Source organism: Mytilus edulis, chromosome 2 (genome assembly GCF_963676685.1).
Source record: "Mytilus edulis chromosome 2, xbMytEdul2.2, whole genome shotgun sequence".
In the NCBI taxonomy this organism is placed as follows: domain Eukaryota; kingdom Metazoa; phylum Mollusca; class Bivalvia; order Mytilida; family Mytilidae; genus Mytilus; species Mytilus edulis.
In genome coordinates this window covers 11,229,404-11,246,921 of record NC_092345.1, presented here as the reverse complement: position 1 = coordinate 11,246,921, position 17,518 = coordinate 11,229,404, and the positions used below count along the sequence as shown (strand labels likewise).

The following is a 17,518-nucleotide window of genomic DNA, read 5'->3' as shown; positions in this document are numbered from 1 at the left end:
CATCAGTGACGCTCATATCAAAATATTTATAAAGCCAAACAATTACAAAGTTGAAGAGCATTGAGGATCCAAAATTCAAAAAAAGTTGTGCCAAATACGGCTTAGGAAATCTATGCCTGGAATAAGAAAATCCGTAGTTTTTCGAAAAATTTAAACTTTTGTTAACAGGAAATTTATAAAAAAAAAAAAATGACCAAATTATTGATATTCATGTCAACACCGAAGTGTTGACTACTGGGCTGGTGATACCCTCGGGGACGAATCGTCCACCAGCAGTGGCATCGACCCAGTGGTGTAAATAGTTACCAAAGGTACCAGGATTATAATTAAGTACGCCAGACGCGTGTTTCGTCTACATAAGACTCATCAGTGACGCTCATATTAAAATATTTATAAAGCCAAACAATTACAAAGCTGAAGAGCATTGAGGATCCAAAATTCCAAAAAGTTGTGCCAAATACGGCTAAGGAAATCTATGCCTGGAATAAGAAAATCCTTAGTTTTTCGAAAAATTTAAACTTTTGTTAACAGGAAATTTATTAAAAAAAAAATGACCAAATTATTGATATTCATGTCAACACCGAAGTGTTGACTACTAGGCTGGTGATACCCTCGGGGACGAATCGTCCACCAGCAGTGGCATCGACCCAGTGGTGTAAATAGTTACCAAAGGTACCAGGATTATAATTTAGTACGCCAGACGCGTGTTTCGTCTACATAAGACTCATCAGTGACGCTCATATTAAAATATTTATAAAGCCAAACAATTACAAAGTTGAAGAGCATTGAGGATCCAAAATTCCAAAAAGTTGTGCCAAATACGGCTGAGGAAATCTGTGCCTGGAATAAGAAAATCCTTGGTGTTTCGAAAAATCTAAACTTTTGTTTACAGAAAATTTATTAAAAAAAAAAAAACCACATTATTGATATTCATGTCAACACCGAAGTGTTGACTACTGGGCTGGTGATACCCTCGGGGACGAATCGTCCACCAGCAATTTAAGTTATTAGCCTCATTCACAAACGAGAACATTTACTCAAATTTAAGAGATTTCCCAACAAGATAGGAGTGGAATGAGGAAAAATTAATAAGTTTTCAAAATGCCTTTGCTCATCACGCTATAAATAATGAGTTTAAGAACTTTATAACAGAAGATATAAGTTTTGATTCAGCTGGTATAAACCAAGCAACTAAAACAATCCATTCACTTTTTAAAAAGTTTGTAAAATCACCCTTAAGAAAAAAAAGAAAACAGTAAAAACTTATAAAAAATGGTTTGATCAAGAACTGACATCGTTAAAAAAAATGTTGATGGAAAAGCTGCACTAATGAATAAATATCATAAAGACCCTTTCATTAGTTGGTCGTTTTTCGAAACATATAAAAAGTATGCGAAACTTAGAAAGTATAAAAAATTGGAATTTAAAAATGTAATTCTAAATCGTCTAGAAAATTTGAAAACTTATGAACCTCCTACGAAATGAGAAAATGGATAAGCCAGAAAATAATATTGATGGTGAAACCTGATACAAATATTTTGCTTCTTTAGCATCTATTCCAATAGATAAACATGATCAAATAAAATTGATTGAAGTGACATTAAAGTTACTTGAAAATAATATAACCAGCTTCACACTGTTAGATAACAAAATATTCAGAAGCTGAACTAAATAAAGCATTTAAAAAGCTTAAAACGGACAAAAGTCCTGGATAAGATAATATTAGCAATGAGATGCTTCAGGAGGTACCTAACACTACAGGGAGATAACTCTATAAAATCAGATAAACTTTTTAATTACGTTGTGTTGTTAAATGAATATTAAGCTTCTCAATGATCAAAATCAGCGTTTGTCAAACTGCTATATAACCAGTGTAAGTTTTTTGATAAAAAGGTTGGTTCAAATTTTTTGAAATTTTTAGATTTTTGTCAAAGGATCGAAATAAGTACTTTGTCAAAATATTATGAAAATTAAACGAGCCAAATTAATTTTAGTGAAGGTGTTGGGTACCACCTTAAGGAATCTCAATCTTTTATTAATACAATATTACTAAAACTTTTCACTGCAGTTTCCACCTCCGGTATATATACAAGTTAATGGTCAAATAAAGGCAACAGTAGTATACCGCTGTTCAAAACTCATAAATCCATGGACAAAAAACAAATCGGGGTAACAAACTAAAACGGAGGAAACGCATTAAATATAAGAGGAGAACAACGACATAACACTAAAATGTAACACACATAGACAAAATCCCACGAGAATAACAAATATAACATATATATATAACATCAAAACCAAATACATGAATTTAGGATAGACAAGTATCGTGACACGTCTTATCGCAATGTGAATTTACACTCAAAAATAAGAGAAAACAAACGACACAACGTTATAATGTAATACACACAGAAACGAACTATAATATAACAATGGCCATATTCCTGACTTGGTAAAGGGATTTTTTAAAGGAAAAAATGGTGGGTTGAACCTGGTTTTGTGGCATGCCAGACCTCGCACTTTTATGGCCATGTGAAATATAACAAAGAGTTTTATTTGTCCAATATTCAAAGCAGATGATAGAAAAAAAAACTGAAAATTACAGGGGAATTGCTATAAACAATTGTATCGGAAAACTATTTGATATTATTTTAAACAACAGATTTGACCTTTTCTTAGATGAAAATAATATAATTTACGGAACCCAGATAGGATTCTCCAAAAAGCGCCATATTTTTGTACTAAGATTTATCATTGAAAAATATTTAAAGACTGGAAATAAAAAAATATTCACATGTTTTGTCGATTTTCGAAAAGCTTTCGATAAAGTCATCCACATTGATATTATGTAAAAACTACAACTTTGTTATATAAGTAATTATTTTTATAGAATATTTGTATCAGGGGTTGGTGTACGCAGGGGTACGTTTTAAGTCCAAATTTATTTAAATTTTTCATAGATGAAATTCCAAAAACTTTGCTGGAAAAGTCAGAATCAGTTAGTTTAAATAACGAGAAGAGACCGTGCCTACTATATGCTGGTCACCTGTAAAGCAATATAAATACTTCGGTCTTATAAGTCAAAATACTGGTAAATTTACTAAGGTTAGAAAACAACTTTATAAAAAAGTCTTAAAACCTGTTTTAAGCTCTGTAGGGACTTGAAATCCTCAAGTTCTAGTATTGGTACTTTTCTTCATTTATTTGATCATTGTATTAAACCTATTATTTTATTAATATAACCCCTTAGAAAAAATCATCATCTCTCTTTGATATATTTAAGGACTGGGAGTTTGAAAAACTTCACCATAAATTTTGTAAATAAATCCTTGGTGTTACTAAATTGTGCACTAATATAGGAGTTCTTACAGAACTAGGAAGATATCATCTTTACATAGACATGTTAAATCAAATCTTCATGTATTGGTACAGACTAGAGAATTCCCCCATCAAACCTACTGAATAATGTATATTAGGAGTATACGCATCTACATAGTTTACAAAAAAGTAATAATTCCTGGTACACTTATATACTCTTTTATGTGGAAAAGTTAAACTTTAATTTGGCTTATTGTAAAACCTTAAATAAATATAAATTTAAAAATTCACTTAAACAACGTCTCCGAAACAGGTTTCTTAAGACTTGAAAAGTAACCATAGATTCTTATTTACAGGATAAAGGTAAATTGAGTACTTCTTTTAAATTGAAATTCTCATTTGGTAAAAAAACCTATCTATCCTCTTTAAATAATGGTAATTGTCAAATTCTTACTTAATTTAGATTTAGATTAAGTAATCACAAATTAAGAGTTGAAACTGGTCGTCATGAACGCAGGTTGAACATGTCAGGTAAATTAGAGAATATTCCACGATGTGAAAGACTTTGTCAATATTGTAATTTGAATGTGACTGAGGATGAACTCCATTTTTTGTTAGAATGTCCTCTATATGTAACTTCAAGAACCATTTTACTTGTTGATTTATTTATGGAATATCCAAAACTAAGAATACTTAATTCGCAAAACCTATGTATATGGATTATGACAAATGATGATGATAATTTTATTAAAATTTTATGCAAATGTTTGACTTCAAACTTAGAAGTGAGAAATAATACTATCAAGTAAAAATTAATACAGGTTTTAATGATAATATTTGGTGAAGAGTTATCTTTCTTTTGCTGAACTGACAATGTCGTATACTGTTTTTTTGTTTTTATATGAATCATATTATAATGTTTAATTTCATATTGTTTCTAAACATGTATTTATGTTTTGTCCATTATGATTTATGATTATGATTTATTTGTTTGTAATTGATATGCCTATAAGGGCCCTTTGATTAGAAAATAAACATGTTTGATTTGATTTGATTTGATTTGTAATAGTAATTGAGATTTTGTATTACCAAACAGATTTGGAAGATGTAAGAAATGTATAAAATAAGCCATGTTCTCGAAAAAGCACTGTCTAACAGGTTGATGGTGCACTCGGTGTCTAACGATTCCTCAAACTGAAATGGTACCCACCCAGTGGAAAAAAATTCAAGTTACACTTAATTGTTTTGCTGTGTTTCGAGCACTTATCTGACATATCATTTAAGGGACACTTAAAACAAAAAACATGAAAGCAGTAATCTTAATTTTCGTTTCTTATCAAGCAAACATATGATCGCACTTACAATGGGTAATTCAGATTTAGTTATGTCACTATCAAAATCATGATCTGATGATCAAGATGTTTCATTTTCAGTGACTAACTAATACTGGTATTCACAACCTTTTACTTTTTTTAGCCAATGTATCTTTTTTATTACTTTTAGAATAACAGTATTCTGAGTGTTTCATGTGTAAACAACGCATTAGAATTACATTATGCTTTTGGAATCAAAATAAAACCTCGGATACAAATGTTAACTTTTTCTTATTGATAAACGCACATGAAAATTGATCCTTCGCAATTACCTCTGAAAACAAAGTTTGTGATTGGAAACTCTTTGCGAAAAGTCATTTAATGAGTCTTTTGGAATGAATTTGCCTGATTTGAAGCGAAATCTTATTTCTAGTGAACAATCTCTCGATATTGACCTGAAGTTGAAGGTGTTGGCGTATTTGACTACGGGTTGACAACTTCTGTCTTCAATGACATTCGTTTCTTAATATGTATTATAATTGATACATAAACTTATCATATGTATTGCAAGATGTTTATTATTTGGTTCATGACAAATTCTTATATAAGAAAAATTGGTTTACCATACTAATTGCTGCATATATCTAAACTAAGAAACGTAGTGTCAATCGTTTTAATTTTTAATACTTTTTTTTCTAATTTTTTGTTTATTTTTAAATTCGTGCATTTCGACTTTTCGAATGGGATTCAGGAAAAAACCTACATGTTTTTAGTTAGTAAATCCAACATATAGTAGGCATGTACAATCCATCAGGAGGTTTCATTTTGTTTTAACTTATCTTGGTCCAATCTCATACAAAAACTAGTTTTACTAATATATTCAATTTAATCAATTGTTACCTCTTCTCACTTTATTTTTTGCTAAATGCTATTTCGGCAACGAATTATTTCTTCCAACTATTTCAATATTTTTACAACATATGCCATTGAAAGAAATTGCAACAATGATAATCCTTATCAAAGTTGAAACAAAAAACAGATTTCTGTAAGACACAAAGCATGGTTTTCTTAACAAGGAAATTTTTCAAATTGACGATTTCTGTAGTAATGTAGCTAAGTTTATAATGGCTTTATTTCGTCAATGATAAGAATCGGATCAGACCAAGTGTTGGCAAAAACTTGACTTTGATGAATTACTAAGCCAAGATGTAAATATTGGGAAATCCGGGTTGTTTACCGGTAATACTTGGTATTATAAAAAAAAATCTGCTCTTAATCTTTAAGAGCATTCAATGATCAATTACACTTGCAATGTTAAAACATATATATATATAGGACATTACATTTTGATTTATAAGTTAACTTGTTTTGTAGCTATATAGGGTATTATCAAACATTTGAATAATTATTGGTTCATTAACTTTAAGACACACATGAACATAAATAGAGAAAAATGTTCAAGGTCTTCTCAATACATTTAATATCTATAGACAATCATTCTTCGGCATTTGAAATTTGCATTATGTCTTTTGTGGTAAAGTAAGAATAAGTTGGGTTTTTTTGGTGTTTTTTTAAAATAAATAAACATATTTAGAGTAAATAGTCTATTATATATAAATAAACTAATTGATTATTCGACAAGGTTGTTCATTGCTTTACAGCCGATTTCATTGAGTGTGTAGCCATAGGTAATATCTTTTGTTAGCTTGCTTGTTAGCTGAACCGTGAAGTCATTATTAGGTCAGGTATTCTATCCTCCTTTCGAAGTAGCCTATTCAAACAGACAGAAAGATTGGTTATCTGCTGCACTAGTTTACTCTTAAAGGAGGTTATTTTACCTGACATAACAATGGCTTCATGGTTCAGCTAACAAATTAGCTAATCAAAGATATTACCTTTGGCTTCGCATTCAATGAAATCGACTGTAATTTAGCAAACTCACATCATTGCTCATAAATTTTTAAGTGCTTTTTTTAACAAAGATATGTATACGTCTGACGTATAAAAATACCTTTTAACCTGTTACCTTTTGATGGCTATTATTCGTTTGTTTTTCTGTCCTATATTTTCTCCTATTTATCTGTTTATTTATTGTAACCCTGTCGTGTAATATTGTCATTTTAATGTTAAAATTAACACTGCCATTAAAGCGGGAGGTTTGGCATGCCACAAAACCAGGTTCAACCCACCATTTTTTCATAAAATGCCCTGTACCAAGTCAGGAAAATGGCCATTGTTACATTATAGTTCGTTTCTATGTGTGTTAAGTTTCGGTGTTGGGTCTCTGTTGTGTTGTACTTCTCTTATATTTGATACGTTTCCCTCAGTTTAAGTTTGTAACCCGGATTTGTTTTTTCTCTATCGATTTATGGATTTTGAACAGCGGTATACTACTGTTGCCTTTATTTACTAGCCTTTTTATATCTACAAGTGTTCATGATATGTCCCCTATATGATGTGTATTGATGTATTTCCCTTGATTTTAGTTAGTAACCCTGATTTGTTTTCTTTTAATTGATTTGCGACTTTCGAACAGCGTTTAATTATTAAACAATTAAAATAATTGTACTGTATGTATCAATTAAATTCTACAATTGACTAATGATCTACCCTGAAATGTATTTACAAACTTTGGAATGAATAAAACAAGGTAATCTAAATTGAAACAAATGTATTCGTATTCTGTCTATACAGACTAATTGTTCTCTTAAAAGACTAGCATTGATTATTATGTGAATCTGTCTATACAGACTAATTGTTCTCTTCAAAGACTAGCATTGATTATTATGTGAATCTGTCTATACAGACTAATTGTTCTCTTAAAAGACTAGCATTGATTAGTATGTGAATCTGTCTATACAGACTAATTGTTCTCTTAAAAGACTAGCATTGATTAGTATGTGAATCTGTCTGTACAGACTAATTGTTCTCTTCAAAGACTAGCATTGATTATTATGTGAATCTGTCTATACAGACTAATTGTTCTCTTAAAGACTAGCATTGCTTATTATGTGAATCTGTCTATACAGACTAATTGTTCTCTTAAAAGACTAGCATTGATTAGTATGTGAATCTGTCTATACAGACTAATTGTTCTCTTAAAAGACTAGCATTGATTATTATGTGAATCTGCATAAAATGTATATATTTAAGAATGATACTATGAATCTACAATATGTCATTTCTATTCTGTGTAAAAAGACATTGCTTTAAAAATCATATAACCCAGTATAACAAACTTCTGGAAGCATTTCCAACCCTGATCAAACTGATCTTATATTTTTCGTGAATTCTCCTCCTGAAAACATAATGATACCGATGCCATATTAAACTCATCATCATTAGCTCAGTAATTATCACGAGAGCAAATAAACCGTTGACTACAATAGTTATGAGGTTCAGAAAAGAGTTTAAAAAATGTAGATGAGTGAAAAGTTATTCTTCGGCGACAGGATGCAGGACGTATTTTCCTAAAGCTTGTTGAATGTTAAAATCGCTTCAACTTTTTTGTGGTCTTAAAATACTATAATTGGGTCAATTTGGTCATAATGTATTTCGTTTGAACATGATTGAGATATTTACATCAAATGATTAGTTTTCTAAACTAGTAATCAAATTTGTTAACACAGATACTCTCGTATTATGGGTATTCGAGCTACCAAGAATGTATTGAGACGTCACAACTTTCATTAAAAACATATATGCATAGTACAAAAACACGTGGTACGACGATACTTTAGAAAGAAACAGGAATTGATTGTAAGATTTTTTGAAATGTTTGTTGCAATGATGCACTAGTATTAAATTCAAGCAAGTTAGGCTATGTTCAAATCTCATTAATCGATCCATTAAAAACTAAACAAAGTCTAAATGAATCGCATGACCTCTCCAAATTGAGCACATTCAACATATGTATCTGGTGTGAACATATACAGTCTGGGAGAATATGATATTGTTCAATGCCAAAACATAGATATCGATAAATTATAGATCGGTGAATGTGCATTCGTATATAACAATACTATTCCATATATTTTTTGTTAACCACTTTAGTCGTATCTAAATTTCCAGTCTCGGTAAACAAAATCACCGTGAAAATAAGAATGTGCTATTTCGTTTGAAATAAGCCATTATTTAGACTATCTATTTATACATATTCGACCTTCACAATTGAAGTGAAATGTCACATCATATTAATTTTTCAATAACGTTTTTGGCATGCTCAAATACGGTTTTTAATAAATTTAAAAGAAACGATTTATCTGTTTATGGGTATGAGTAATGAACTGGTTTTGCAAATCACGAAACCTGAGAAACTGTATTATAGTAAATAAAAAGATTAAAATGAGATCCAGCAACACAATGTTTGTTAAAGCAAAAACAACTTAGTACAAATCGCACATTTGGGTCGATGTCAAAATTATTGTTCATTTAAAATATTTGCATTGGCTTTACCTGAAATTCATACACTATCATGGTTAAAAATAGATAGGATAAAAATATATTGGAATTTACCTCATCAATTATACATTTTAAATCTCATTATGAAGATATTGTAAAGTCTCAATTTTCTTCCGTGACATTCAAAGCATATAAAGCTTTTGTATTTTTATCCGTTCTACTGACGATTTATTAGTTTGATGGGTATTAGGGATGAAAAGAGAGAAACCTGAACATTGTACAATAATACATTCAAAAAATTAACGAACTCGACATCAAAGTTGAGAATACAACAGACTACACTAACCACCAAAACCCGACACATTCGAAAATATTTACGATTTACAATCACACATGTTAGTCGATTTCAAAGATAATATTAATTCCAAATATTTGTTATTTTTATGTATTTTCTTGATTCCTAAACACTGTCATGGTTAAATATAGATCTGGTAAAAATATATTGGAAATTCCCTCACTAACGTACATCTTAAACCTTGTTTTTATGAATGATTATATTGTAAAGTCTCAATTTTTTTGTGACGTTCAACGCATATTTAGCGTTTGTACTTCCCAACGGCTTAAAATAATAGGATAAAACAAAACTTGAAAATTTTATATTTACAAATATAAGGTAGCAAACAGAAAGTACTATTGTTTTAACCATGTAATGAATTAGATGTATTGTACCATGTTTGATTTCAAAGCGAAATAATGGCATATCGTGCAACTGGGACTGATGATAATCCTCTCCAGATACACCAAGCTGGGTGTCCACCATCATGTCGGGATGTTTTCTCAAATATTAAGGTTTTATGGACAGTTGTCACTTTTCTAGTTGTATTGCTCTTTGCATTAGTGATAGTTATATGTGTCATCAAAGGCAAGGTAAGTATGAAATAATGAATAGTCAACAATAAAAATACGATAACCTTTTATTTGACGGAATATTATATATGTAAAATTGTAAGCTTAATGTGTTGATTAGATGGTAGCATATAACGATAAGACATGACTGGATGAAAACCAAATACCGATATATTGTATTCGTTTATATAGTCAGCGATCTTCTTATTACGTCAACATTAACAATTTCTGAAAGTTTCCAATACATCTTATAACAACTCGCTAGTTACCATAGGTTTTAAAACCAGTCCCATATTGCCGGTGTGTGGACAAAAGATGTATTGTAAAACCAAATGGATGTTGTCAGCTGTCACCAAAATGCCTCTTTTGACCTAGTTTGGGTGGAAAGTTCAACGGTTTTTATTAAACTCACTTTGAAATTCTTTTCATTTTGAGCTTATGGACTAATTACGGGGTAGAATATAGCACTTATCGTACTATATAATTATAGTCACAAAGGTATATTTTGTTTATCGTTTAAATATCGTATTCCTTTAAGCATATAATAGCAGTTTAATTACAGATTATGGATTAGCTGAATTCAACAGACGTATCAAATATAAAATTATATGGTCAAGTAGAAGTAAATGGGCTTTGTCAAACATTTTGGTTAAATTTTATGTACATCTTTGACGAGTTGCACTTTGTTATGTTTTGTTGTAATTCTTATCCTAGATAATCACCAAAACTATGTATAACGTAAACACGAAGTCGATGATCATATTTTTATTTTTATATCATCTTCGATTATTTCTAAACGTCAGCTATAGAGAAGACACTTAAAGCAGAAAAAATGAACACATATCCTATGAAACATTTTTTTCTGTGTTATCACACATGTTAATTGCCGTACGACTGACTGACGAAGCAATTTTTTTTAAAGTAATTATTGTTCTTTTCACAAACATCAATAAACATCATATTCCATATAAATAATAGTATTAAAGTATGATACTAATATAAGTGCACATGACCATGGCGTGGAATTACTTCAAGCTAGTATGGTCGAGGCTAAACGTTTTGGACACTCATAAATCAGCAAACTCATCATAGATGTCAACATTAAAACGGTGTACGCCAGACGCGCGTTTCATCTTGACGTTCAAATTAGACAAGTTATTAAAATCCAGATAAAGTACGAAACAGACGAGCATTGAGAATCCCTGTTCTGTAATGTGTTCAATATGTATCTGTTATGTCATCCTTCGCGTCCATTGCGACGACCGTATGTATACAGGTATAGTGCACTTTTGTGGCTAGTATCTATTTATAAACCAGTCATTGATATCTTTTTAGAATGATACATGCATACAGAAATCAAAAGAAAATACATCTAATAGTTTTCAACCTATACGTGACTCCAAAAGGATCAAACCACTGAATAATGATCGTAAGTATAACTTATATAATATGAATTCACAGATATATGTTGTTTTTTTTTAATTATGAATTTACATTGTGTACATTTTATTTAAAGTCCAGTTAATACTCCTATATTGCCGCAAAAATGGAAGTCTAAATTTTCAATCAGGAAAATCTACTGATACTTAAATGATTTACCAACATATTTAAGTCAGAAAGTTTTGGTTGTTCTGTTTAAACGAAAACATCCCAGAAGATATCAAGCTTGAAACGGTAAACGCCAGACGCACTACTTGTCTACAAAAGAATTATCAGTGACGCTCGAATAAAACAGATTTAACAATAAAATAAAGTGCGTTGAAAACCTAAAATTCTAAACGTTTTTACCAAATACAGATAAGTAATAATCAAACCTTTTTGCTTTCCTGCTTTGTATGTTTGGCTAACCATACTTTTGGTACCGAATGAATTATAGAAAATGTATCAATAAAAATCAGTATATACTTAATATATAAATGTTCAAACAAAATATTGTAAAGTGTTTCCTGCATTTGCAATTTAAAAGAAAATGAGTTGCTTTATAGTATTTTTTGTAATATAAGACGTATAAATTATATGTCAAAACATTTACCCAATTTTATCATCAGTATAAGGACATCATTCGTAAATATAGCTCAAAATGTAGATTTCATATACGTTCAGGTATTTCCCATCCATTTTTTTATGGAAATATTCTTTATAAAGCACAAACATGTCAGTATTCACCTTAGAAGCTAACAAAACCTTTAAATAGTTTTATTAATAAGGGATATAGTTACGATACTGATGTCAGGTCATTAAAAATTGCATATTTTGGCGTTAAAATTGATTCACTTATAGGGTCTTTGCATCTGAACTAAACACATTTATTTAAAACCAGTTGTTGGCATGGCACGGGTTTTGTTGTTCTCATATATATTATGATGGTCTGATACTAAACCCCTAATGGGAGGGATTGTGCCTGATATTTATATGATGAATACATAATCTTTCTATCAGTTTAATTGAAGTCTGGAGCTGGCATGTCAGTTAACTGATAGAAGTCTGTTGTTATTTATGTATTATTGTCATTTTGTTTATTTTCTTTGGTTACATCTTCTGACATCAGACTTAGACTTCTCTTGAACTGAATTTTAATGTGCGTATTATTATGTGTTTACTTTTCTATAGATACATTGGCTAGAGGTATAAGGGGAGGGTTGAGATCTCATAAACATGTTTAACCCCGCCGCATTTTTGCGCCTGTCCAAAGTCAAGAGCCTCTAGCCTTTGTTAGTCTTGTATTATTTTTAGTTTTAGTTTCTTGTGTACAATTTGGAGTTTAGTATGGCGTTCATAATTACTGAACTAGTATATATATATTTGTTTAGGGTGAGCGGAAGGACGCCTCCGGGTGCGGGAACTTCTCGCTGCATTGAAGACCTGTTGGTGACCTTCTGCTGTTGTCTGTTCTATGGTCGGGTTGTTGTCTCTTTGACTCGTTCCCCATTTCCATTCTCAATTTTATATAAATATCTTTCTATTACAGCTTTTTGTCAGTTTCCCTTTCCAAGCACAAATGTACACGTCATGAAATGTTTTCTGCCTTACGAAGGGGAATATACTGTAGACTGCGTTTTCGACACACCTGCACAAGTTACAAGAATGTGCGTTACGAATGTTACTAACTACCATTATAAACTTGACTGTACTTCATCATTTGGCTATACTTGCAATCAAGTTTGCTCAGAAAATTGCGTCTTAGATTGTAAAGATGATTGTTCCGAGTTTTCAATTACGATACATTTATCTGGTATTCTTGTACTTGAGATTAGTGATAACTGTTTACGAAATGATGGATATATTGAAATATGGAATGCAACGATTCACAGAATAGGAAAACATAAAGGGCAAAATTAGAAGCATTGGAACAGGGAACATAAAGACAAAACAAGAAAATAAAGACAAGAATATTCACTTTTTGTAATTTATAGATTAAAAATCCCACCGCATTATATATGTGCCTGTTTCGAGTCGGTCAGGAGCCTGTAATTCAGTGGTTGTCATTTATTGATGCATTTCTCTGTCGAGTGCACTTGAATTTATTTGTACTGTAATCCTGTCAAGGAATGTTGTAATTTTTAAGGTATTTCTAGCATTGCAATATAAACGGGCGTTTGGCTAGACATAAAACCAGGTTTAACACACTTTTTTTCTAAAAATATCTTGTGCCAAGTCTTGAATATGGTAGTTGTTATCAAATAGTTCGTTTCTATGAATTTTTGCGTTTGTTTTTGTAGCAGTTCAGTGTTTCTGATGTTCCGTTGTTTTCCTCTTATAGCTGATGTGTTCCTTCACTTGTGGCGTGTGACCTAGATTTGTTTCAGTTAAATTAATTTATGACTGTTGACTAGATATACACTACTGTTGACTTTATATGTCGGGTGTTGCTATGTAACATATTTGTTTTTCGTTTACTATTTTAAATATAGTTTTCTCGTTTGAATTGTTTTACATTTGTCAATTCGGAGCCTCGTTTAGCTAACTATGTGGTGTGGGCTTTGAACATTGTTGAAGGCCGTATGGTGACCTATAGTTGTTAATTTCTGTGTCGTTAGGTCTTTTGTTGAGAGTTGTCTAACTGGCAATCATGCCGCATCTTCTTACAAACAAACAAAGGTGTAAGATACGGAAACAGACATGCAGCAAAAGAAAACATAAGGACAATGCGACGAAAAATTAAAATCAAATGTAAAGCGAAAAAAGAATGAAAATAGAGATAACCTTTAGCAAATTTTCATCAAGACACACTCCCTCAAAAGACCTGTAGAGAAATCAAGTGATCAAGAAGGTACAGAATCCAAACTTGCAGTGAGAATTTGTCAATGATACCGCCAATATTAATTGGTACGCCAGACGCAAGTTTTCAACGGATTACTTTGTCAGCTAAGATTGAGTATGGAAAATATTGGCATATTCTTTTTTTGACATCAACAAATGCATTTTAATTGGTTTTGATAAATTTTATAGTAGTGAGCGAGAAGAACTTTTATAGGAAAAACTAAAATGTTAATGGATGTGTGTGGCACCGTTAAAGTCCACAATTCCTCTAAAGTGCACAACACCGCTTAAGTCCACAACAATTTTCCGCTAAAGTCCACAACGCCGCTAAAGTCCCCAAACGTTCTCCTAAAGTCCACAAAATGACCTCTCTAAAGTCCTAAAAAAAAACCACCGTTAAAGTCCACAATAACAAGTTCCGCTAAAGTCCACAAAAATGCACCGTTAAAGTCCAAACAATTTTTTTTTATAAACGAAAGATTAATTCGCTGTTTATAACTCCCGATAGCATAGATCTTATAAAAAGTATGGACTTTTGTTTTTGGAAAGTATCTCTTATCAGCTTGAATTATATTTTTGATAAATTAAAAGATTATAGTATCTGCTTTTGAGTTTGATCTTTGTATTGTAATTTTCTATCAATCAAACAGACAAGATTTCCGAAAAGTTATCTAGCTATGGTGCTTTTTATTCTTTAGTTAACATTTGTCCATCCACAAAAACTCCTACATAGCGTTCTCTTTGTGTATGTTTCGGACCATATGAGTATTTGGACCATACGCGTTGGTCATGACCATATGCGTATACTCAACTAGATGGGTCATACCCTATAAAGAGTTTCAGTATTAACTGTAAACTTATTAATCAACCGAGGAGAAATGTACCTTAATTTAAAATGTTAAGTAAACAGAAAAAAAAAGTTTTGTTTTCATTCTTTGACTTCCCCATCCCCTTTATTTTGTTTGTATTGAATTCATTTTTGAACATGTCGCATTTTAACAATTTCAACTGCAGCTTATTCCCCCTCCCTTACTCTTTTGGTACAAACTTAAAAATGATTCTCATGAAATTCGATCGCAAAATAGTCACAAAAAGGTATGCATATCCAAATAGTCGTAATACATTCCATGGAACACAAAACTAATCCAAATAAGAGTTTATTTAATTTGATATTCTAAAATACTTTTCTTTTTGGGCAGAAATTACAAAAAATAAATATTAAGAAAACTGGTTTGACTGTGAAGCACCCATTTAAAGATTAACATTGTACACAAAATTTTTTTTTTAATTTTATGACATCAAGTTACACCCCTTTCAAAATCCAGAGTCTGCCTTAGCTGTGCATTATCCAAATTATAGCACATTAAGATCAAAGAGATATTACCCATGTCATGTGTTAACGAAAATAGTACATAGAGCACAGTACTGAATAAGTAAACAGTCAATTGGAGTCGTTCGCCTTTGCTTCGAGCGGGGTTCATCGAATTTACAATCTCGGTGTTAACATCCATCACTGTAGATATACTTCTTAGATCGATCGGCAAACCAGGCAATTATTTTAACTGATAGAAAAATATGTGGTATGATTGCCGAGGAGATAATTCTACGGAAGCCCTGGAGTGCCATGCAAAAAAAAATTTTCAACTTGTGCGCACAAGTTACCAACTTGCGCGCACAAGTTACTAACTTGCGCGCACAAGTTACTATCTTGCGCGCACAAGTCACACAACTTGTGCGCACGAGTTGTACAACTTGTGCGCACAAGTTACACGTGATCTTATAGACATGCGCTGTTTTGCGCTGTTTGTACATTTTGTGGACTTTAGCGGAAAGTTTGGGGACTTTAGCGGAAAATTGTTGTGGACTTTAGCGGTTTTGTGGACTTTTGAGGTTTTGTAGACTTTAGAGGTTTTGTCGACTTTAACGGTGCCACATTTGTGCAGCTGTGTATATTGTTTTTCTGATAAAAACTAGCCTTTTTTTGTTCGTGGCGTCCTATTAAATATAATACAAAAATGCAGAAACCATAATATTTCCAACAATGTACGAGTGTTCCTAGCAACAACATTCAGCACCAAATGACTTTTTATGACTGTAATATGAATGTGTATTAAATTACATGAAAAATCTGCTCAGAATTAAGATGTGGATAAATTAAGATATGAATTAAGATATGGATAAATATAGATTGTGACACAGTGATGGCTTCCGTAGACTTCTGTATCTTCATTTTGATATTTTTACCTTTTATGTCTGTTTTGTTCACGCATCGTCGTAAATATAATGATATTTGATGCGACTGTCATACAAGTTAGCGCCTTAAAACCAGGGTAATTCCACCATTTTCTATATTTTAAAATACCTGTACTAAGTCAGGAATATGACAGTTGTTGTCCGTTCGTTTGATGTGATTTATCATTTGATTTTGCCATTTGATTAGGGACTTTCCGTTTTGAATTTTCATCGGGGTTCAGTATTTTTGTGATCTTTTGTGATTTTATTTTTTATCTTGCTAAATAAAATTACATTCCAAGAAAATCTTTATGTTTTACATTTTCAGGCAATATCCAATTTAATAGAATCAAAGCAATGATGATCTGAACAATTCTGAGTCGATTGTTTTTATGGATTTTATAGCACACACACACACACACACACACACACACACCTTTCATGGGATACTTTAATAAATATCAGTCACGTCATTGTTAAGAATAGGTAAATAATGATTGGGATCAACCATAGTGTATCTGCATGAAATGATTATGTGTTTTCCTCGGAGGTTATAGTTTGTAACCTGGTTAGGTTTTTTTTCTCAGTCGATTTATGACTTTTAAACAGCAGTATATAACTGCTGCCTTTCTTTATAGAATGTTTATTTAAGTTGTTGATCGACTTCAAACTGACAACGCCATGGCATTAAACGAAATACGGCAAACAGATAATAAACAACAGACAACAACACAGAAGTCAATTTCCTTTTGTAATTTGTTTATTTCCTGCAATGTAATTTTGCATATAACCGTTGGTTTTCTCTTTGATTTTTTTTTCAAACAATTGTCATACCACGGCCTTCACCACTTACTATGCGGACGGACACTGGTCATTGTTGAAGTCCTGCGATGCCGTTTATATATACTTATTTACATTATCTTCTTTCGATTTCTAGCGGAAAGTTGTCTCATTGTCATTCATATTCCTTCTCCTTATTTTCATAGAAGTTAAAATCAAAATAAAACATTTGCTATATATTTTACAAAAAGATGCCCTAAAATTCTGTAAATCTGTTTTCCTCTCGGTAGAAGAACAACATGAGATGC

At 31.5% G+C, this 17,518-nt stretch overlaps 1 protein-coding gene across 1 annotated transcript; it reads left to right on the top strand.

Annotated features, from left to right (window-relative positions):
* Window positions 1-9,719: 9,719 nt before the first annotated feature.
* Window positions 9,720-13,860, top strand: LOC139510479 (uncharacterized). The gene is made up of 3 exons (XM_071297054.1): window positions 9,720-9,959; window positions 11,274-11,367; window positions 12,907-13,860. The coding sequence occupies exons 1-3, from the start codon at window positions 9,786-9,788 to the stop codon at window positions 13,275-13,277; spliced, it is 639 nt and encodes a 212-aa protein (XP_071153155.1). The 5' UTR covers window positions 9,720-9,785; the 3' UTR covers window positions 13,278-13,860.
* The last annotated feature ends 3,658 nt before the right edge of the window (window positions 13,861-17,518 follow it).

Bases quoted from the DNA above. Each gene is read 5' to 3' on its own strand.
- LOC139510479 (XM_071297054.1), top strand. From the start codon at position 9,786: ATGGCATATCGTGCAACTGGGACTGATGATAATCCTCTCCAGATACAC. The intron at 9,960-11,273 runs GTAAGTATGAAA...ATATCTTTTTAG, and splicing joins TATGTGTCATCAAAGGCAAG to AATGATACATGCATACAGAA. The intron at 11,368-12,906 runs GTAAGTATAACT...TTTCTATTACAG, and splicing joins CAAACCACTGAATAATGATC to CTTTTTGTCAGTTTCCCTTT.